The sequence below is a fragment of the Plectropomus leopardus genome, chromosome 18 (genome assembly GCF_026936395.1).
Source record: "Plectropomus leopardus strain MGB_pleo_1.0 chromosome 18, ASM2693639v1, whole genome shotgun sequence".
NCBI classification, from domain to species: Eukaryota; Metazoa; Chordata; class Actinopteri; order Perciformes; family Serranidae; genus Plectropomus; species Plectropomus leopardus.
The window spans coordinates 18,961,482-18,985,745 of NC_142193.1; the positions used below are offsets into that span (position 1 = coordinate 18,961,482).

The 24,264-nt window shown below is 40.0% G+C and overlaps 1 protein-coding gene across 1 annotated transcript in view; it reads left to right on the top strand.

Moving 5' to 3' along the window:
- coro7 (coronin 7) overlaps window positions 1–24,264 on the top strand; it is a 144,780-nt gene that overhangs the window by 27,145 nt on the left and 93,371 nt on the right. Inside the window, exons 8-9 of the mRNA XM_042504153.2 lie at window positions 21,875–21,958; window positions 22,519–22,601. Coding sequence (XP_042360087.2) covers window positions 21,875–21,958; window positions 22,519–22,601 — 167 coding nt within the window. The remainder of the gene's footprint in view (window positions 1–21,874; window positions 21,959–22,518; window positions 22,602–24,264) is intronic.

Below are 24,264 nucleotides of genomic sequence, written 5' to 3' on the forward strand. Positions count from 1 at the left end.
TAACTCAGCCCAGATGTTGTGCCTCTACTCCTTTTCTTCTGTCTTTCTTTTCCTCTCTTTCCATCTTTCAGCTCCCTGTGATACTGTACGCCTCTCTGCCAGTGTTCGTTGTAGTTTGAATGATTCTGGCATAGCTTTGAGGAGTCTTTCCTAATGAGGGAACAGGATTTTTGCTGTCCTGGACAGCTCAGCAAAACAGTGGCATAAGATCTGGATATTCCATTGCTGTGCTGGATGGAGTCTGTCTCAATTATGTTTGATACATCAATGCTTCGTTTTTATGACTTAACTCCTTAAAGTGCTTATTTTCTTTGTAAACTAAGAGATAATCTTGCCCTGGATTTGGGTTGATTTCATGTTTGAATTACGTTTTATGTGTGTGGGTATAAACAGAAGGATGAGTTAATGAATGTCGGTCAGTTTGGTTGCTGGAAAAGGAGCTGAAGGGGTCAAGAAGTGCAGGGTCGAAAGAGACGGGGATTTGGTGGGATGAGATTAAAAGTTTGAAGAGGTTTTAGCTGCTTTAGCAACAGAGTTTGTCTTTATGTGTGTTTGTGGGTGTATGCTTCAGGGGTAGCGCTGAAGTATTTCTTTGGAGGAAAGGGGTAATGGTGGGTGCCAGCTGGCAACGCAGAGCTCTTCGCTCACTGGTGAGTGTTGTTTGTGAGCGGAGGCCTCATTAGTGTGCTTGCTGCTCTGGGACTCAACTAATTATGGCCCTACGCACACATGTGGGTGACACCTGGAGCTAGAAATTGATGACGATCGGCTGTTTCTCCTTCTGCATCCCGAGAGCGAAGAGTTGTGATCATGGGAATTGGTGTCTTCTTTGGCCGACAGTCATATTTCTTCTGATTGTTAATGCATTTCCTCAGAGTTGAGGGGCGGGAAGCTGGAAGAAGAGTGATTCAGAATCAGTAATGACTCAATCACTCTTCACTTGTTAAATGAGATCAGTTCACGTGGGAGTCACTTATTTGGGGACGTTTCTGTCATCATTTTTGAATTGGAATAAAAACATCTTCATTGATTTAATATAAGAAATTAATCATAACACTGACATCAGCACAATTTCAGCATCTCACAGCTCCCACGAGACTTCACCTCAGTTTGCCCTCTTTATCTCTACTTCACTTTCAAGAAACTACAATGTGGCTTCAATCAGCCTCTGCATCGCTCTGTTCCTATCATCCATTTAATGTAAAACAAGCAAATTGTTTCCCTGTCTTTGCTTTAAACTTGGCCAGTTAAAGTCTCCTGGAGGTCTTTCAAGAGACCAGAGAATTCTGTCTTTTTCAGGCCTTTTTGCTGCCAGAACAGCAGAGTGAGGTGTGAATTGGCTTGTTGTTGATCTTCTCCATCCTGTGCTGTTTTGCAAATGATCAATTACTGTGGTTTGCTTGTTAAGTGTGTGGTTTTGTGGAAGGCAAGCAGCTGAAGGCAGCAGGCACTGTTTGTGTGTGAATTGATGTTGGTTCTAAGGGCCATGACCCACCAAGCCGATGGTTGCCCCTTGGTCAGTGTCGGGCCATTGGTGAGTGCGTGTCGCCTTAGTTTTTATGGTGTGTCCCGTAACGTTGGCACTATAGTCGGCTCTTGTTGCCTGTTGCAGTGTCTCATTGTCTGTGTCTCTGCCAAGCAGCAACCTTGAGGGCTGAAAAATGAAGCCAACACGAAAGTGCTGAAAACTGCACTTCCTGGAATGGCCACTTCAGCTTGGCTTCAGAAGCCAGTCAATCCAATGTTAAAAAAATTGGAACAAATCACAAATCGTCTGTCTAAAAATTAAGGTGTAAAAATTGATTGCTCCCTAGCATGTCTGCTGCCTAATGATGATTCAAAGCAGAGTTTTAAGCGTACTCAAAGGCTGCTTTGGTTATCTGCAGGCACTGCTGCTAAAAAAAGATGTTGGCGGTCAGGTGGCAACCACCACACACTCTTTCCTCCCAACAGTGGATTTATTCTTTAATTCAGATTTTATCTGTGGAGCTCTCTGTAGCTAGTATGAATGGTGCAGGATATGTTATGCTTGAGGCAAGGGAGGAGGCACTCAACTTAGCTAGACATATGGTATGAATTTATATTAATCCTTTTTTAAAAAATCTATTAATGTATTTATTTTCTAATGCACATGCAAGAAATGTATATGTGGAGTGGAAGTTGGAGAAAGACCCATGGGGACGGGGCAGGTTAGGGTTGGGGAGCATTGAAAAGATGCAGGTGTATTTTCTTTTTTTATGTGTCTCTGTATTTGTTGTCTGTCATAGTAGTAGGGCTGTATGATATGATACATTAAGTTATTTATTTATTAAATTTGTTAAGGGAATGTCTAATATGTATTTAATTTGTTATTATTGATATTTATGTCTGTCATATTGACAGCGATTAATGTTTGATTTATACCTGCAAGTTGTGTTGAAAATAAACAAAAACAATTGGTCACAAAAAAACCCAAAACCTGTCAACCTTGATAGATCCCCATGTTAAAATGCCCAGCTCTACAGCAGAAATTACAAAAATTTCTTGCTCTCTTTCGATAATGTCAGCATTCACTGTAACAGGAGTGAATTTTTACATAACTTAACCATTTACATTTTATTAAGGCTTAAAGTTATGCATAGTTAAGTGCAGGTTGCTTTGAGTGCCAAAAGTTGCACTTGAGCACACTGCAAAGACTACAACCAAATGGCCAGCTAGCATGTATGTTTTACGCCTGTTTGAGATCACATACTTCTTCTCTTAAAAAAGGGAAAATTAAAGATCGAGAGAACGGATTCAAGGCGCTTATCAGCCAGTTAGAACATCTGCCATCAGATTCAACGAGCTGAATCGGCCAGAAAGAAGGCAACAAGTGCTAAAAGTGCAATACACTGCGAAACCACAGATGACAGATGCTCACTGATAGCCTTATATTGACCAACACCTGACTGTCAGCTTGGTGTGTCTGCGCTCCTAATGGTATTGATCGCATGGGTTTGTGTTTATCAGACCTCTGTTGGTCATTATAGTGGATTATAAACATAAAAAACTTAATGGTGTGTGCACATATTGTAGTTACATACACTGTCATTTGTATTGGACGAGCATAAAGACGCACACAGATCTTTACTCCGAATCAGACTGAGCAGCATAACAGAGGTTCCGACCTGTCAGACTGTCAGATGAGATCTACACATACGTCCATGTACGGTAGGACCTCAAAGGACAGAGCGAGAACTAGTCACAGCTGAGACCAATCTCAGAGAGCCCCAATGGAAATTAAGTGCAGTGTGCGCTCCGTCCCTGGCTGGGCTGGTTGACCTTGGTTTGACCAAACGCTGTTGCTGTTTCCATTATCCTGCTTTTTTCCATATGTTTGCTTAATCATACCGGTGGTTTGCTAAGAGGTCAGATGACGGTGCTGCATACAAGAGGTGACAAACAGAGAGCCTGATGTCATGCTGTATTTTTATAAGTTTGACAACTATCCAAGGAGCATGCCCCCGCAGAACAAAGGCTTATGTTTTTGTTTTTAAATTTACAAAGTTGTAAGGCATATTGTGTAGACATGCCCAGATTGAGAAATGAGGTCTGACATTGATTATTGTGAATCATTTATTGGCCTGGTATTTGATTTAGTCTACAAATAGTTGTATTCGTAAGAGTTTCCATTATTTCAGCAGTCATCTGAAATTGTTAAAAATAGCCAAAGCACTTAAAAACTTTAATTAATTTCATTCTTTGCCACATGCCTGTTGAATGTAATGTCGAACTTATTATATTGTAAAAAATAATAGAGATTGGCAAAATAACAGACCAAGCTGAATAACAGCAAGGATGTATTTTACTAAAAACTAACAAATTTTAGCTATAAGTCATGAGTGTAAATATCTCTGATATAATAATCATATTAAACACTTAAGCACAGTTGTAGTTTTACTTTTTATTTTACCCCCTATTTGCATGGGACTAGTGCACTGGTATTACTTGCGGACCTTCAGTAATTTGTAATAATTGCAGAGGTCGACTGTGATCTTAATCCTGTCAGAATCTGCAATGTCTGCAGTCTGTCAAGTGCAAATTCCATCTCAAATTACCATATCTCATCAGACACAGAGGTCATGTGATAATATTAGTCCTGTGTGAATTTGTTTTCTCTGCACATCTTTTCTGCCTCAATCCCTCACCTTGACATTACACATGCAAGCTTTCCTCCATATTGGTCTGTATACAGACACATTATCGATTAGATCAGCTGATCACATGAAGTAATACTGCAAATTCAGAGCAATGCCAGTCGAATCGGATTTGGCTGTTCAAAAGCCAGAGATTGTAACGTATTAAGTTGTTGCGAGCTGTAAATTCACCACTTCTAAGCAGAAGGCAGAAGAAAATGTTATCTGTATGTTAATGTAGCCTGACCTCTCTCCCTCTAGGAAGCTGCCTCTAAATTTGAGTCTGAGGGGCCCAAATTTGAGTCTTGAGAGCAGCATGAAAGCAAGTAGTGCTCACTCTGCAGCTAACTGTGATGACTGAAATAAGTTGCACTGTCTGACAACAAAAAACAACTGCTGGACTTCTCTAACTGAGGATTCAGATGTTCGACTTTCATGGTGCAAACCTATTGACTACTTTACTTAATCTCAATTAACTGACCAAAATAAATTGACCAAGTTATGATCAACATTAATTACTTGTGACTCAACCTTGCATTTTATGGTCTCTGAAGTAAATATGACCTTAAAGGCGTGTGTGTGGAACTGGTGTGGTGCACCCGCTTACCTCCTGAGCCACAGCCGCATACCTGCTGAATGTTTATCTTGTATGCTGCTCTCTGTTTCTGTGAGCATAGGGGCCCCTAAATCTGGTTCACACATGTCTAATAAATGCCACATCCTTTCCCAACCCAAAGCCAACTTAAGTCATCTTTTACTAATTGGGATTCTTAAGACAACAGGTTCTGCTACAATTTGTGGTTTCATGCAAGAGCTAAATACTTCTCCCTGAGTGAAGCTGCTGAGTGTTTGGGTAAAGTTAGCATTGGAGGTCCTGTCGTAGTTGGGAATTCTCTGCAGAGTGGTGCGAGAAGCGGCGGGAGGTTGAGCTGTTTGTTAGTGTAGTGAAGATGAGGTGATTAATCACACTGTCACTCAGCTGCCTCAGACTCCACTGCTGCACATAGAGTGTGCCAGGGGTCAACACGTGAGCTGTGGGCATTGAAATGATACCCAGTGTTTAAAAGATAAAAGCATCAGCATCGGCTATATTACACACATTTATGTCCCCCGTAGGCTAACACCTGCTGCTGCAATTATAATCACATTAAACTTGTTTTTCCACCATTTGTTACACAATTTAGCTTTGTTATGAGAGATCTCTCAAGTCCTTGAAGTGGATTCAGGAAAGTTCCGATATCGCACTTTGATTACAGCCACCAAATAGATTAAGAGAGGATTGTAAAACAAAAGAATAGCCTCCAGTATTTACACAGGGTAAAGGATTCAGTGATTATATGACATGACATGCCTTGCACACATGTTCCTCCCGAGCGAATCAGCACAATTCATGCGTCCATACAAATGTGTGGGGGTACTTTGAAGATGTGAAGCCTCTATGAAGTGGTTTCAGGGAGGGAGAAAAGCCAGCCAACTGTATCCGTCGCAGCTATGACAAGAGCTGTAAATGACACCAGGCTTTGAAGGGCAGGGTCAGACTGCAGGGACTGAGGGGCTTCACGGTGTCTCCGACAGTGTGGGCTTGATTAGCTGTGTGTTGTGTGCTCCTGCTCTGACAAACACACACTCTCTTCATAGGAAACCCTCCCAAAGAATCATCTCTTTGTTTTCATGGAGCAGGTCTGGCGTGCAGATTCTCATCAGCACCGGGTGTCAGAGTTCTTGCTGTCGTAAGCAGCATCATTCCCTCCTCTGTCATTAGTGCTCTGTCCTGCCCCATGGGTCTCTGTCTGGATTTAAAGAACCAAGCCACTAAGTGTATCTCTAGAATATTCATTGCTTGAACCTCAACCACAATAACCATCAAAAAACCCCGGAGATCACCACACATGTACTTGAAATCTCCTCTGGCTCTGCCGTGCTTCTTTTGGACTGAAACGCAGATTCGGGCGATTCAGTGGTTCCGTTAATCATGTTAGTTCCAGGAACCGACCAGCTCTGTATGATGCTCCAATCCAAGACCAGCCTCTGTGACCTTGGGTAGTTTCCCCAGAGGGAGGCCCCTGCCAGTAGGCACAGTGAAACTGGTGCCGGTCCACAGTGTGGTTGGGTCCAATCTGTTGTCCCCCAGGCCCTAAAGAGGGGTGACCACAGCTCGAGCTGGCAGGGTTGCCTGGCTGGATTCCTGACTGAGGCCACACGGCCCAATTAGCACCGTGGCTCAATAATCACAGCCTTTCCACCACTTCAGTGTTTCATTTCACTTAGCAGAGCTGTTAAACTGATTTGTTCGCCTAGCCTGGACCAAAAATCACAATGCAAGTCTGCCTCACTGCACACAAAACCTAGTTAGGAAGACTCAGAGTTGAGTTTGGAAAACATTTTATGACATCCTAAAGCATGATTCATGACTCTATTCGACAAAACCATGGGATTGAGGGATTATTTACTTCCTATAATTCAAATGTTACAACACTAGTGTAGCTGGCCCTTTTCCTGGATACTTATTTGGTAAAAGCAGATGACCTCTTCCTGTTGTACTCATCCAAAATAAGCAAAATAAAAAGCAAGTGATCCATGGCTACATCTGTTGAGCAAATGATTGTGAGGGGATAAAAACAACCTGCACTGGCTCAGTCTGGTTAATGTTTTTTACACCTTACCCCTTAGATTCCTTAAAAAATGCACACGCTAGACAAGATTACTCTTTTCACCACCCAATAGCCATCGGCAGGACACACTGTACAGTACTTGAAATATTTTATATTTGTTTTTTGGCCTTGTGTATGTTCATTCACCTTCATGGATCATTGTTGAAAACCTGAAGAAAAATAGAAAAAGAAAATGAAATATCCTGTTAAAATGAGTAATTCACCACTCCAAATGACCATTTGTATATCAATTTCTTACCTTGTATTATGCTGGATTTTGGAAGAAAGCTTTGTTTTTCTTGCATGCCTCTGCAGTGAACAAAGAATCAAAAAACCAAGGTTCCCGGGGATCCTTAAAAAGTCTTTGAATTCATCAATCTAAAAATAAGGCCTTAACTGGCATCAAAATGTCTTTAATCAATCTTTCAAATGTCTTAAAAATGCTAATACATGCGAGGAAGAATTTCATTAATTGTTTCTTGTTTTGACAATGCATTTAGGGCTGTTGCTGAAAATGATAGATGCTAATAATCTGCATCTAAGCATCGCTTAATCCATATAAGTATACACAGTGGACTGATTTTCACACGGATGACTATTACTGTGGCAAGTCATTTGAGTGGGAAACACGAAATCACAAAAAACAAACAAACCCTGAAATGCCGGGTATTTCCCTGTTCTGTTCTTCCCTTTTCTCTACCATGTGATTAAAAATAGCCATGTTTTATGTTACAATAAACATTTGGGCAACATTGTAAATCCAACTCTTGCAGTTTGCTGCCTAGTCATCCCTTATGTGCCTCTGTTCCTAACCCTACATAGTCGTCAGGGCAGTTCAATTATTTATTTTTTTTTAAATTTTGGTTATAGTTAAGTTGGTTTTAAATTTTATTCTGAGAGGGATTAAAACACTACAAAAGCCTTAAATCTAACTTCCCCTAAACTGCAGGAACCCTCAAAAACAGAGAAAAGTTAAATGGTGGCTGCATGTAACAACAGGGAAACTACATCAACGCATCCGTCTACAAACCCTGTCACATCATGTGCAGTATAATCCAAGTCTCACTTTTTATGGTAAGTGCTTCCCAAACACTTGTATTTTTGTATTCTTCAGTCATCGCGAAGGCATTTTAGAAAAACAAAGATTTCTTTCTGAACCCAAGGTAAAAGAGGATGAGCATTCCTTTAACGCAATTGTAGCTCTTTTCATTTAGGAGATCTGGAAAGTATATGAATTAAATGTTAATGATAGCACAGAAACTGCAGCGAACAAACGACTGCAGCAGCAGTGGAGGTATGGTAATGCAGTGCCAGCTCTTGAAAGCCTACACCGGTGAGAAAGTGGGGCCTCCTGCATGGCCTCTACCAGAAAAATTGTGCATACGTCCTTTTTCCGCCTTATGGACAAAACCACAGATCTTATATTTAATGCATCCCCAAATCATCTCTTTCATGGCTCTCTTAATCTTTCATTCACTGCATCTTTCTTCCTAATACTTCGACATTCTCTCTTTTTTTTTTGTCCATCATCCACAATGTCATCAGAGTCGTGGTCCTCTTGTTAAACACGCTTTTTCCATCTACCTATTTTCCCCCTTTGGTTTATTTTTCCACGGGGAAGAATGATTCCTAGGGCCAGTATTTTTTCCTGCCCCCCTTAAAACACAGGGTGACGTCTTTGCGGCGGGCAGTCGGTGGCCATCAGTCTCTTGCAAAGTCTCCATGGTGCACAGAAGCTGAGCCAGCTCTCAGTCACGTCAGTCAGAAACGTGTAATTATTGATACAGAGGACTGATTTATGATATTGTTGGAGAGTTTTAGGTGCGTAGCTGAAACAATTAGTTGATGGATAAAAAATAAGGTAACCATTTTAGTAACTGATTGATTGCTTAATAAAAAATGCAAATACATCTCTGCTGCTTTTGTAAGTCTAATGTGATGTGATCTCAATGTGACAGAATATCTTTATGTTTTGGATTGTTGATCCAACAAAAACACAAATGACAATTTGTCAACTAGGGCTCCTGGAAAATTTCGTTGGCATTTTTTCTGACATTTTACAGCCTAAAAGACTGATTGAGAAAATAATCCACAGTTTAACCAATAACTAATGAGAACAGTTTTGAGTTGCACATAATTTATGGATACAGATCTGTTATTATTTGATTTTTTCTGAGGCCAGAAATGAGACTGTAACAGCATCCATGACAGCAATGCACCTGTCACCTAACAATAAAGGAAATATAGGATATGTGATATAGGATATGTAGTGTTCGGGGAGTGTGCAGGATGAAATTGAGGAAATCCCCCCCTGATCCCTGTAAGATTGATGTGTCTTGTGTGTAAGGGTACAGAATCCCCCTTTTTTTCACTATTCGTCTCTCTCCTCTCTATCTGCCTCCTATCTTTATCCCTTCATGCTTGTTTCCATTAAGGCAAAGAGGAAGAGCATAGGGATAGAAAAGAAAAAAAAACTCTGAGGGGGAAGACTTCTGGATATCCCATTCAAGCTGGATACTATATTTAACTGGGGATCAGTCCAGTTCGTATCACTCGTCCTTCCCCAGGGGCTGCAGGTCTTGACTGGTGTCTGCAGAGTAGACCTGGCCCCGTAGCTGTGCTCAAAGGCCTGTTGGCTTGCATCTCACATCATGCTTTTTTTTTTTTTTTTTTTTTTTACTGCACAGTGCTTTTCATTTGCTGACACAAAGGAAATGAGATGAGGGGAAAGAATGACTGCAGGCAAGACAAATATAAAAAAAGGATGATGGCAGTAGCAGTCTAAGAGGTAGAAGGTCAGTAGTAGAACTTTAAATTGTACTTAATTTTTTAGTTTCACATGTGTGTTCTTATGCATTTTTTAGTTTAATGCTTTTACCAATTACTTTATATAAAGATGGGCAACACATTTCCCCAAAGGTTGATTGCCCCCTCAGGGTTGGGAGAGAGTTTCTGCCCCAAGCAAAGGAGTTCAAGTCTCTTGTGGTCTTCTGCCACAAGTGAGGGTAAAATGGAGCGTGAGATGGGCAGGACATTTGGTGCAGGGTCAGCAGTGATGCAGGCATTGCACCGGACTGCTGTGGTACAGAGGGAGCTTACCAGTAAAGCAAAGCTCTTGATTTACCAGTCCATCTCAATTTGACCCTTAACTGATGGTCACAAGCTTTTGGTATGTGGCCAGTGTACTATTCGCTAACATGGTGGGGACGGGGTTTATGACTTATTCTACAGTCAGCCAACAGGGGGTGATTGAGATTTTTTGTCTTCACTTTTGGGACGCTGTTATGTCGTCCATCTTTATATACAGTCTATCGTTGTTGGAACGGCTGTAAAGTATTGATTTTTTATCACAAAACAATATTCTTAGGTAAACAATGCGATATTTGCTGATCATCATATAAACTGCCTCAATATGATTTCGATTTAATTCAATTAACGGGCCTGCAGTCGATATGAGGATTAGAGCTGCAGCAATAAGTTGATTAATTGATCAGTCAATCCACAGAAAATTAATTGAAACCTATTTTGATAATCGCATGTTTGTGTTAGTAATTTCTTTTAAGCAAAAAAGCCAAAGACTTGCTGGTTTCATGCTTCTTAGATAGGACAGTTTGATGCTTTTATTTGTCATACATGATAAAAAACTGAAAATCTTTGGATTTTTTGTTTCACTATTTTATGATATTTAATGGACTGAACAACTTTGATTTCAGTAGTTGCACCTTTTGTGACTATATCAGTGAATATCCTCATTGTATTTTATTAGGAAGGAGCTGTGCTTGGACACAGACATGCCGGTAATTTCATGATTTTATGATTATTAAATCGATATATCGATCCAGACTGATGTATTGTTACGCCCTTAACTGTTACCAATGAATTTCTTGTAAATTGCATGCACTGTATCAGCTGACACACTAGTTCATCCATCAAAAACTCAAGATGTATGACCCCTGCGTGTGTCAGTCGGGTCACGATTTTTGCTGTTACAGCTGCACCTAAGGATTTACTCCGTGTTGTCATTTCCTTAGATTGCACTCCCTGCCCAGCTTTTGACCTCGAACATTCATTTTCATCTTCAGGAAGGCAGAGAGCAGAAGAAGCACAAGTATGGAAAAAACAAGCGAAGGGCTTGTGGCTTCTGGACTTTTTGGAGAAATGAGTGAAATGTAAGATGGTTCCAATTAACGGAGAAAAAAGTGGCGGTAGGAGGCAGAGTAAATGAAAGTATAAAATGGCTGGTTTGATTTCCATCTTCTGACCCCCACCAGTTCTCTTTTCTCTCCCCTTCTGTCCTATTTGCAGAAGCCCGCCTGCTTCTATAAAGTCAAAGTTACATGCAAGATAGTGAATTTTGACTCAGAAACTCATCTTAAATGAGCCATGAAGACAGAACAGGATGAAGAAAACCCAGTAATTGCAGAAAAGACTAATTAAGCGTGGATGAAAAGGCTGAGAGGGAGTCTGTTTTAGGGGTGATGAAAGCTACGAAGCAACGGGTATTGATTAGAGGAGGGGAAATTAAAGAAGAAAGAATAATGATTCTTTGAGAAGAGTGGAAAGAAGGAGAGAGAGGGGGAAATAAGGAGCAGGTTGAAGAGATGAGTGGCTGCAGCTGGGGCTATAAATGGTTTGGTGTTGTCTATTAAACTCCACAGAGCAAAGCAGAGACAAGAACTGTTGATGTATCAGCAAACAGAGTCCTTGTGTTACCATAAATTTGGGTTACAATAAGGTGGGGACACAATACAGAGGAAATATTTACCCTTAAAGGTTGATTCTTGCAATCAAATTTTAAGTTAAAAGACCAGTTCAGTTCTATTCGCTAGTCTCAGTTTCTTATTTGACATTTTAGATAATGCACATATTTGTATTTTTGATGCATGTTAGATGAGAAGATGTAGTCACTTATGTCTTTAAAATAAAAGTGATGCTACAGCCAGCGGCCGTTAGCTTAGCTATACTTTAGTGTTTTTGAGAATGAAACATACATTGTGGTAATTAGTGATGTTAAGGTGCTGGAAGGTGGATTTTGTTACCTGTGGACAGAGCCACGCAAGCTGTTTTCCCCGCTTTCCTCTGCTGGTTTGAGCTTCATAATTAACAGACAAATATGTGAGTGGTATCCACTTCTTAGCAGGTACCTCTAAGTGTATTTCTCAAAATGTTGAACTATTCCTTAAAAAAAAAAAGCCAAACTGTACTATCTTCAAAAGTCTTACCTCAGTGGCCTACCTAATTGTAGAGAAATATGTGAAATGACCATGACCTCTTAAGAACCGAGACACATGCTGCGTCTCATACCGCCTGGGAAACACGAGGTCAGGTGCTAGGTGATGCTCTTGTGCCTGCTCTGTGTCAACTTCTAAAGGCACAGAGGAAGGTTGTACCTGATGTTGCTAAGCGACCATAACCACTGTATCATATGCTACTTACCACAAATCCTAAATGTTGTCCATAGGGGACAGATGTTAAGCTCTAGGTATCCCTGCACTAAAATGATCAACTCCTCTTCCATACTTGCCTGAGACTGATATTAACGGAAGAAATGAAGGATATCTGGAAGCTGTGATTAATTGTTTCTCATCACGTGATGTGTGGTGGGTTTTCCTGCGTCCCACAAGTTGAACTTTGTTTATCTTGGGTCACAGCTGTTGTGCTCTAAAAGACAGGCACCTTCTGTGCACTAATAACAATCTGTTTCAGGGCACCAAAAACACAGCATGTGTATGGGTCCTAAGACTTCATTACGTGACGGTGGCACAAATGTTTTAAAATTATGTGCCAAAACAGTCGCAGTTTTACCATGTTATTACTGCAAAACAGTTGGAGTTTCATTAAGTTTAAGTTTAGGCCCCAAAACTACTATGGAAAACAATATGGTTAGCTCGATTAACTCTTAAAATAACTACATTTTTTTGTGTATGGGATCTAAGTACTTGTAACATACTAGTACTACGTCAGTTTATAAAGTTAAATGAAGTCAACACTGACTTTTGGTTTCACACAGGACACAAATAGCAGCCTCCTTGGTGAAAATCCTGTGTCCGTTTGGCCTGTCCACCACCCCAGACTCTTCCCTATGCAGAATTTCCCATTCTCAATATTACCTAGTGGGCTGTAATATTAACATTGCACATTGCATGAAGAAAAGTTGTGTGTCCACCATGACAGAGGATCCTAATTGCCCCTGTATTGGCATTTATTCAGTGGTGCCAGGTGCCTGATATTTCACAAATTCTTTAGAAGAACAGGACTAAAAGACTTTATGTGAAATGACAAATGAGTTTGAACATTTCAGAGCATTATGGATATGTAATTGGCAATAATCTCTAAACACACATTATCAGATTGGTAGATCTGCCAAGGTACCGTATAAAAAGACTGGGTGAAGTCGGGAAAATAAGCACTTCCAACACACTTTATTAATTTCTGCACCACTGGCACTCACTTTTAAATACTTACGCTCCTATTAGGACAAAAAGAGAGTCAATGAGTAAGATAGAGGGAGATGCAGAGATTGTGATAGTTCCCATATGTGCACACAGACACCTGATATTCGTCCTGGTGGGTGAATCAACATTCTCTGTGAGTGACACAGATGTGCACGCCGTCTGTTGAAGTTCAGAAGTTAAATAGCTGACAGAGAAGGACAGAAGGAGATGGAGTGATCCTCATTTGTTTACATTAGGAGAGGATATTTAATAGACTTGTAAAACCATAATTGGCCAGACTGCTGACTGGCATTTCTCCGTGTCGACATCTCTCTGCAAAGTGTTTAACCGTAGTGTAAACCCTGCCTGGTGTCATATGAGTGTGATTGGCATTATCGCAGCCTGCAATGCTTGAGCAATCCCTCTTTGTAGTTATTAGACCGAGCTCATCACTTTCACTCTTTAGCAGTCTGGAAAATATTTTCCCACATCTCGATGCAGACACCTGCGCTGGTGATATTATTTCCCCAGATGTGATGTCATGTCCTTTACTTCCTTTATTGTGTGTGCAGGCTGGCCACTAAAACAGGTGTAACTGATTTTTTACACCTCCTCTGCATATTTTGTCAAGTCATGAACCATTTCTCTTCACTCTCCGTCCTTCTGTGCGAATTCCATCTGCTTGGATCCTTTGTTCAGCTGCTAAGGAAAACATTTGTCCTTTTTTTCCTCTCTTGTCCTCTCCTTCTCCCTTTCTTCCCATTTTTGAGTTTGTCATGATCGATTTGTAGCATGTCTGTAAGAGTCAGGGGGAGGAGGAAGAGAGGGGGCTCTAGGTGAACGGGATTTGAGTTAAATTTATGACTGCAGAGGAGAGATACTGTTTGGCAACATTTATATACACACGCAAGGTCCAGATGTTGTGTCCTCTGGCTGCCCCGGGGTGTTAGTAATAATGTAGCTCTCTGACGGCTACGTTACGCTTCCTCAAGCTGAAACACTGTTTATTGGGAAAAGGTGAGTATAGGCCCAGCACAGTCTCCTCATCTACAGTTGTACTTTTACTGCTCAAGCCGCCAAGCCCTGATGACATCTTTGTCAAAAGGCTCGAAGCTGCGCGTGCCTTCATATCCGGGTGAAGAGTGACATCATGGCGGTGTGATCTATGGAGCATGTATAGCTGTCTGCAGTGAGAGACGTCAGGCCGGTTTATTTGCCTTCAGCCCTGAAGCTGGTTGGCTCAGGCAGCGAGTGAAGGCCTGAGGGATGCTGTAATGGCAAATCCAAGCCTGTCTGCTCCAGAGCCGGTTCACAGAAAGGTGATATATTTTCAGGGGGTTTTTTTTTTTTTTTTTTTTTTTACATTTTTTCTATTGACTCCCTCAAGGAGTAATTTGTCTTTTTGTTTTCTCTGGTACGTAGTCAGGCAGGATAACGATGGCTGCATTTTAAAGCTTGTGAACAGTCCTAATTGCCTTTCAGCCAAGGCAGTGGCGTAGCTTGAGGAAGTGTTGTTTTGTCAGTCCACAACTTTGTTGCAGACTGAAGTATCTCATTAACCATTGGATCGATTGCTATGAAATTGTGTACAGACATTTATCCCTGACTAGGAATGACACAAGAACCAAAATTTTGGCACCAAGACTAAGCCAAATTCTAAAAACGTGATAGCACTTGTTTTTCTCTTGTGCTGGTGGCGTCATTTGGAGCCAGAGTCTGCGCAGTAGCGATCTCCCACTAACTCATCTGGCAAATCGCAAGCAGCATCATTGATTGCAAGCACACCGATTGGCACACACAGCTGTCAATCATGACATCAAACCTCCTTTTTATGGCATCAAACAATTATTTAAAAAAACAAACTTATCAGAAAAATGAACACTTAAACATACATTAGTGTGATACGTTCTACCTAAAATGTCCCTCTTCAGGAAACATTTATCTGACGTGTACTTTGATCTTGGCCCATCTATGTCCCATCTGCTAACATTAAGGGTGCGAGGTTTAGGATCTTTACTTTCGCCAGCCACTGAGATGATCTGGCTTTGCTTTTGAGGAGGTGTCATAATGACTTGGTGGCTGGCTGTAAATGCCAAAAGATTAAGAAGAACCCCTACCAGCACAGATAATAACAATAATACGTGGAAACAATGACGAGTGCACCTGCAGTGACAGCTCTGTCTCAAATCGCGATGATAGCAATGGCAGCGCCGTGTATTTACACTGTGCTACAAATGCAAGAATCATGACGAGGAACTGAGCATCGACTCTGCTCTGAGAGCTGCATAATCGCCGTTTTTGTCTCTGGTAACTGAGAGTTGAAAAATGTACAAATTTGGGAAAATGCTATGCTTGTTACTGTCAAGTTTTCCAATCGCAGTGGAGAAGAGAGGACAAATACCCCAAAGTCAAACTGTCACGTCTTACATATACAAGGGCTGAACAACGACAATTACGGCGAAATATGTTCATTTATAGTAGGCTATATATTAATGTATGTTCCCTCACCTATAAGATCTAATAAACTCACACAGACTAGTATTTTGCCTTGAAAGCAGATTATCAGGGATTAATATTAAAAATAAATTACATTAAAGGTTTTTAATGGAGTGTAGCTTTAAGTATGTTGTTTTTTTTTGTTTGTTTTCTACGATGGTGAATTTACATAAAGAATTGTGGAATTTAACGACTATTGGTATCTAATACTAAATTTCTTGACAAGTCTATCCAAGATGATAAAATGGTTATCCCAAAATTTTGTCTTTAGCACCACTAGAAAATTGACAATTTGGGGTATTAGGGAACTGCTTTATGTCACCTTTTACATCTTTTTGCTGTAGCCCACTGCATTGACACCCTCACTGCGACAACTGACGAGCTCCATTCAAATAAATGAAGTGGCTGCATATTTTTTATGCAGTGCTCAACTTTGTCTTAATGCCACCTTCATCTTATTTACATTATTAGGCTGTTTTCGGTTATTAGAGAGGAATTATGATGACACACGGGGAATCACAGACATCACTCTCACACGCTCATCTGTAGCACAGCAGTAAACATGCTGATACATGACTGAGTATGGCCAAAAAAAGTGATGATGCAGAATGTTTACTCGTGCATGTAATAATAACACAATTGGAATCTCCTGCTGGCAGCCAGAAATACGAATCAGACGCCACATGTTGCTTCTAAAAGCAGTTCTATTGTCAAAGAGACCCTCAGCAGATTAAAATAGTCAGAGCTCAACTCGTTCCTAGTTTGGTCAGAGTACCAACTCCACATTGTCTTGCCCCTGGAAGGAAATCGGCCAGTGGTGCCGGTGATGAACAGCTCAATAGCAATGAATTATTCTCGTGTCTGTTTATAACGCGCTGGCTTCAGCCTTTCTCCTTCCCCCGCTCTTTTCTGATCTATCACTTTTTTGGAGGTCTTAGTTTACTCTGGACCTCTCTCATACATCTGGGCTATTTTTCAACTGACTCACTTTTAGGGACTTATCAAGGCATATATGAGTTCAGTTACCTGCACGGCGCATACCGGCTGACTGCGGGCTGAAAAATGATCCTGAGTCACGACTTAAGTGTTTATTCAATCCAGGAGTTATTATCAACTCTGTCAGTGCTCTGGTAGCTTAACTTCAGAAACGTGTTTGAGAGCCTGGTCAGTAGAGTGTTTTCTAATCCCTCTTAGTGGATAGAGCTATTTGGGAGCACACCGGGAGCCAGAAAACATCTGTATTGCATACAGATGGTGTCAGATAAAATGCTGGTATGGACAAAGACATATCATCCCAGAGAGAGGTGCAGAAGTGCACATCTGAGAATTTCCTTTTTAAAAGCACGGTTTGATGTCAACGTGTGCTTCTAACATATGTAACCGTGTCACGTCCCCTTATAGCTGAGAACAATAAATTTGGTTTGAACCACCGGTGTGGCCTTTTAGCGCACGTTCAACTGGATGCTTGTGATTTATGGTTTGTTCGGCTTCACTGACAGGGATGTTTCCAGCACAGAAGTCTTGGCCTGAGCTTTATGTTTTGTGGAAAAGTTGAATATGATAGGAGGAAACTTGTATCCAACCCTCCTTACTCAGAATTTATAGGAGAATATTTATATACATTCCATCTCTATTGCAAAGTTAAAAGATTTGCCCTTTGATACCTCTAATGGTAACTCATTGACTTGTTATATGTTGTTCATTAAATGTCTACAGAAACAGAAATGCTAAAACAAGTTAATAGTTTTGGAGGAATAATGTGTTGTATCTGTTATTTGGCAAACATCGGCTGGGAGCAGTAAATTGCAAGGAAATTATAAAAGAAGGAGGAGTCATGACGTCAACATTCAAATTTTGAAGTCAGTGGGGCAGACACAGCAAATCACATTATAACCCATTATATCTTTGTTTAACTTTCGACTGAAAAATCCTTCCACAAATTACAAAAACACACATTAAGTGATGTTGACTGACATTCTTTGTCTAAACGTACCCATTTGTTTTCCTTGTTATTTGTCTCCAAACAGATCATGGCCCCTGTTTGCTCCAAGATAGCTAAATCATGATACATCACCAAATGTGGCCAGTCTTTCATAGTTTCCTTGAAGTCCTGTTGTCACATTATGAGGTTGCTGGGCAACCAGGGCAGGACATGATTTCTGAGATGCTGCATGTGCTCAGTCACTTCCCCGAGTGGTTGCTGATCAAGAAATGATTCATCCTGAAACTTGTGCCTCATTATCCTCATATTGGTATCTGCTGAAGTACGTGAAATGCAGTTTCAGTGCTTCCATGGGGAAGGGAGTGGACTTTTAAAATTCCCTTTGCCTGAAATCAGCGAAACAATTGCTGTGTTTCATTTAAATTGTAAGATGGAGTTTAGAGCTCAGAATGACCTCACACCCAAGTTGGCCACATTCCAGTACAATAAGTGAAAAACCAAGATGTTGTCAGCAACACCAGTCGATCATAAGGCAACACAATGCATTAGGCCATAGCAACATGTCTACAGATAGAAGATGCACAGTACTGTGTGTATAACTGTTTTAACGTTATTGTAACAGTGCTTTATTAACTTTATCATCAAAATACTTTATTTAACTTCATGATAACAGAATTTTATTTAACCAGTACTTTATTTAACTCTATTGTAACACTACTTCGTGTACTTGTAATATAATAGTACTTTATTTAACTTTATTATAAAAATACTTAATTCAACTTAATGATAACAGTACTTTATTAAACTCTGTTTTAACAGTTCTTTATTTACTTGTAATATAACTTTATTTAACTTTATGATAACAGTACTTTATTTAACCAATACTTTATTTATCACTGTTGTAACAGTACCTTATTTACTTGTAATGTAACAGTACTTTATTTAACTCTGTGATGACAGCACTTTATTGAACTTAATTGTAGCAGTACTTTATATAACTTTATCATAAATTACTTTTTTATAACTTTATAACTATTTTATTTACTTGTAATATATCAGTACTTTTTTGAACTTTATTGTAACAGTACTTTATTTTGCTTCAAAGTAACAGTGCCATATTTTACTTTATTGTAACAGTACTTTATTTAACTTTATGAAAACAGTACTTCGTTGAACTGAAAATGTCATAGCAACATGTCCACGGAGAGAAGTTGGACAGGACTGTGTGTATGAATGTTTTAATGAGACGCAAACAAGACAGAAGTGCTAATAAACATATAACTGCAGCTGTCTCTACTGTTGATACATGAGGCAACCATCTTGGATTTTGGGGTGGGGGCTGGTGAGATGGTGGAAAATCCAACTTCAGGAGGCGTTCCAGTTGAAATTTTTAACCTTGGGACTTCGAACTCCCTGACCTCCCAGTGCAAATGGCACATACTGAATGACTAGCCTTATCTTCCATTTTCTTATGTCCCCAGAACTCCAGCTGCACCCAGAAAAAGCAAACATATGTGTGTTATTTATTGTCTGCATGTATTGGAGTGAGAAGCACCCCTGCAGAGGATTAGGGAAGGGCAAACGGTGATGAAATGCTTGATTTAGACTGTTTAAAGACATTTAACCAGAACCTCAGTTTCTCCCTTAGATCGATTCTCAAACCACTTGGCTGGGTGTGTGGTCAAAGTGACATCAGTAAGGAGGGAAGAGGAAGTGGGTTATTGAGTTAGAACTGATAAAGGCCACATGTGTGTCTCCCTCTATGTGCTTAAGTTGGATTTAAAATTTCTTTATTCATCCTTATTTGTCAAACCATTTGCTCCAGTTGTAGATTTGGCAAGTGCGTACTGGGCTCAGACGTAGACACACAGTGCAGAGCCGTGTTACCTTGTAACCTACCTCGTGTTCAGGGGTGTAACATGGCAGCTCAGGTTCGCCCCATTTGTTTTTGCAGTTTGTCATCTGTGGCCTTTTAACGGTGACAGAAGAACGAGGCGGTGTGCTCTGAGAAATTTCCTTAGAAAATAAGCCTCTGTCCTCTTGCCATACACAGATGTCCAGCCACGCTCCTCGGGGTTAGTGTGGCCATAAAAATGACAACAGTAATTCTGGGAGACACAGTGGGCTGAGCGGCGCACGGCTCCTGTTCCATGGAAACTCTTGCATGGGTCCGGACCTTAAAGTCTGCCCACTTCACCAAGTTAACTGATTGGTTCGACATCATGACATGAAACAGCAGTTTCTCGGTTAAAATAAAAAATTATCCAATGAAATAAAAGCATTTTTTTTTTAACTTAATTATAACAGTTATTGATTTAACTTCATTATAGCACTTGATTTAACTTTATTAAAACAGTACTTTATTTAACTTCATAATAATAGCACTTTATTTAACTTTATTATGACAGTACTTTATTTACTTTTATTGTAACAGTACTTCAGTACTACTTTATGATAATAGTACTTTATTAACCTTTGTTGTAAAATTACTTTATGTAACCTTAAGATATCACTACGTTATTAACCTTTATTGTAACATTACTTTATATTACCTTAAGATAACAGTACGTTATTTACCTTTATTTAAGGTTTATTCGATAGTTTAGTATTTTAGTAGTCTACAATACCTTGAGAGGAAATTTCTAAATATATATAACTAATTGTAGCAGTACTTTAATTAACTTAATTATAATTCTACTTTAGGACAACAGTACTTTATTTAACTATTGTAACTTTATTTACTTAATTGTACTATATTGTAAAGGTATTGTTATTATTAATTATTCTTATTACTTAAATTTATGAAAACTACTTTATTTAACTTTACTGTAATTTATTTAACGTTATGACAAAAATACATTATTTAACTATACAGTACTTTATTTCACTTTATTATGTCAGTACTTTACTTAACTGTTAACAGTATGTTATTTACCTTCATTTGAACAATAGTTGTATTTAACCTTGTTGTTTAGTAGCTTAGTATTTTAGTAGTCTACAGTACTTTGAGAGCAGATTCATTGTCGCGCAATATAGCCTTAAAATATTACAACTTTTACAATTTTATTACTATTACAATTATTTTTAGGCCGTGTCGCCTAGCTCTAAGCCAAGATAGACGATGCTATCAAGACTGTTCTAAATCTTCTTCTTGTTATCACCAAACATTGTAGAAAGTTTTGACTTCACTCCGCTCCACTCTTTAAATCCAATGTCTGACTGAAGATGGAAACAAAGTGTAACAAGTTGACAATGCTGTATTATAATCAGGTAATGGAAGTGCAACCCCCGACCTCAATGCCTCATGGAAAAGCTCAATTTAAGTCTGATATTAGCACACAGGTACCAAGGAGCTCACTGACTGACTGACTGATATTACAAGTAGTGGCAGATAAGCTCTAAAAAGCAGGATTTGGTGTTTTTAAAACCCCTGGGTTACGTAGAAACCACACTTTTAAGAAGTTGAGTGACACTCTGTGAGCCAGCCTTCTGCATCTTGTCTCCTCTTTTGTACTCACCCTAATAATTACAGTACATATTTGACATGATTCAGTAGTGGCAATGTGTTGAGTACAATATGTACAAAATCCAGTACATTAACTTACTTACATGCCTCCTTTCACTTACCTCTTCCTCCTTTTTTTACATGTTGTCTTTACAAACGGATGCATTCTTGCATTTCAACACCTGCCGTTGTTTTCTGACAACATGTGTCATTTGCATCTGAAGACCACCAACCGTACCCAGTGTGGCAGCACTGTTTTGACACATATTCCCCATGGAAACAGTGTAACAAAGTCTCAGCACCATAAACACACACACTCAGAAGCAGAGTCACAGCTTGGTAATCTAAGCAGCACTCGGGGCAGAAGTCACCTTGTCTGCTACATCAACAATAACAAGCGCCCCTTTCATGGGACAAGTCCTGTTCTGTCCAACCACAGGGATCTGTCAGAGGCTCCTGGGAATTGTCCTGTCTGTCTTCCTTCCTTTCCCTGTCTTATTCTTATCCCTGCAAATCATTCACTCATCACCCCCCTTGCTATCTTGAACCATACCTCAAGGTTGTGTTTAAAGTTAGGGGTTCATCATAGAGACATTGACTTCAAGAAGGTAGGATCAAGATGTCACGGAAGAAGTATTTAATTTGTCTCATTTTGTCACCTCATTTGAAATGTTATGTTGTCTGTCCCGCAGAGTGCCAAGAGCCTTCAGAACAACAAGGATTCACGCATCCTGTGGGCCAAAGACGACTTTTTACTCACCACCGGCTTTGATATGGTGAGAAACTCTTTGTGCATCTAGCATTGACCAGAGTCCTGTGTTTCTAATGTGTGTTATTATCTAATAAAAACTACATACTGTACTTGTGTTAACTGGTTACACCTGTATTAGTCTTTGAGGGTCAGCACAGATAGCATTAGTTTAGAACTGAAGTTGCTGTTTTTTGTGGCTATTTTGTTGTTAAATGTGAACATTATGACATAACAAGACCACAATAACAGGGTCATTCCTTTTTCAGTAAAATATTGTTTGCATACACAACTGTCCAAAGAAAATTTTGCAAATGCAAAAAAAAAAATAAAAGCTCTGACTACAAACAGGCGAAAATAACTATCCTGTATTACTGCACCTGTTAGTGACTGTGCAATGTCATGATGATTCATGAGTTAAGAATTCTTAAGAATTCATTCAAATGCACAGGTCAGGCAAAACAGACATACATCAGTGTATGACATCTCAAAAATGAGTGTATGACATCTCCTGTAACCTCAGTGTGTCTTATCAAGTTTACATCACCTCATCTGTTGGTATGATTGTTTGTCATGTTGTGTGTGTAGATGCGTAGTCGGGAAGTGAGGCTTTGGGACAGCAGGAAGCTGAGCTCTTCGCTCAGCTCGGCGTCACTCGGCACTGCCAGCGGGTGAGTACTGCATCAGTGTGAAACCACTGTCCCCCTTAACTGACACGGTCATGCCCCTGACCGTGTTGAACTTTTAAGACTGTCTGTGAGACGCGGAGACGTCATGTGTTATAGCACAAAGTGGAACTGTGTGCATGTGATTTGACATACTTAGCACACAGTTTACACGTGTGGTATGTGGATATTGGTGTGTGGCATTTGCATACTGTACATGGAACGATGAATGTGAAGCTGAACGGGCGTTCAGACCTCCCAGAGTTCTGACACTGTCCCTCACATCCTCGCCATTTCCTGGGTCAGAGCCACACACAGAGACTCTTCTCCTCTCTCTACGTCCTTCTGGCCACAGTCACTGTGAAGGGTCAGGCAACAGCAGCACACACATCAACACTTCTCCCTTCAGCTCACTGCCGCTTGTCATTTTCTGCCCCTGACCTTCTCCAAATCGCTCCGTTTATTTTTCCAAACACGGCTGCAGAGGAGCGGAGGAGAGCTGGAGCATGGCCGGGCTCCATAGAGGAGAGGAATGAAAGGATGGAGGAGGAAAGAGAAGAGAGAGGGAGGAAGGGATAGAGAGAGAGCGAGAAAGAGAGATGGGGGGAGGGGGGTGAGGCTTCCTTTGTCAGATCCAACTCATGCATTTGAGTGCTACTATAAACAGGTTTGTGGGCCAAGTCATTCCAAACTGGAGCAGACTGGACTCTGCCAGGCAATTCAGCACACTGGCTGATTAAATAAATTTATTATCATCCTTATTACTTTAAAAAGGCAGAGAGGTAGCTCTTTAGAGCAGCACATATGTTTTTTGGCACAGAGTCTGAACGGGCCAATGTTTGGTTGCAATAAGGACCAGAAAGTGTGAAAATATCAGTGATGGATGAAATATCTGAAAGCAATACTAAATACTAAAAATACAGATATCGTACCAGAAAATGGCTTTGGTAGAAGTTATAGTCACCTATTGTAATATTTTTTGAGTAAAAGTATCTGATATTTCGTGTGCTTAAGTATCAAAAGTTATTTTATTATGTCAGATGTACTTAGGTGTTGAAAGTAAAAGTACAATCAGACCCTGGTATAAAAAAAGCATGCAAATTTTTAGACTTATGATGTACACTTTTTCGTACATACGCTACCTTAAAAATGAAGCCTATAATACACTTGACAATTCTTATTATTATTTTACAACTTACTACTTAAGTACTGTAACATTACATTACACCACTGGAAGACATACAGCAATGTAGATTTATGTAAATAGTATAAACAGGCTTTTTTTAACGTTACACTGTCGCAGTGAAGCAGCCGAGGAATGTGATATTTTTTTTCCTTCCCTTTGGAATCTCTGTTTGTGTGTGATGGACGTTTAGGAGTTGACACAGCGGGGTCCTAAATACCAACCTCCACTCTCCCTCCTCCCTCTACCCTTGTGTTTGCCACTCATCTCCATTTCCTCCACTTCCTCCTTCATTTGAGTGAGACGGATAGTTGCCTGTCTGAGTGCCTCTTTGGAATCTATCGCATTGTTTGGTGCCAGCATACTTTTCATGGAAAAAGAGGATATCTGATGCCACTGATGCCACTTTTTTGTCTCTTATTACTGGAGCAAATATGTGTTTTTTGTGATATTCATACGAGTAAGAAGTCTTGAAAAATCTCCACA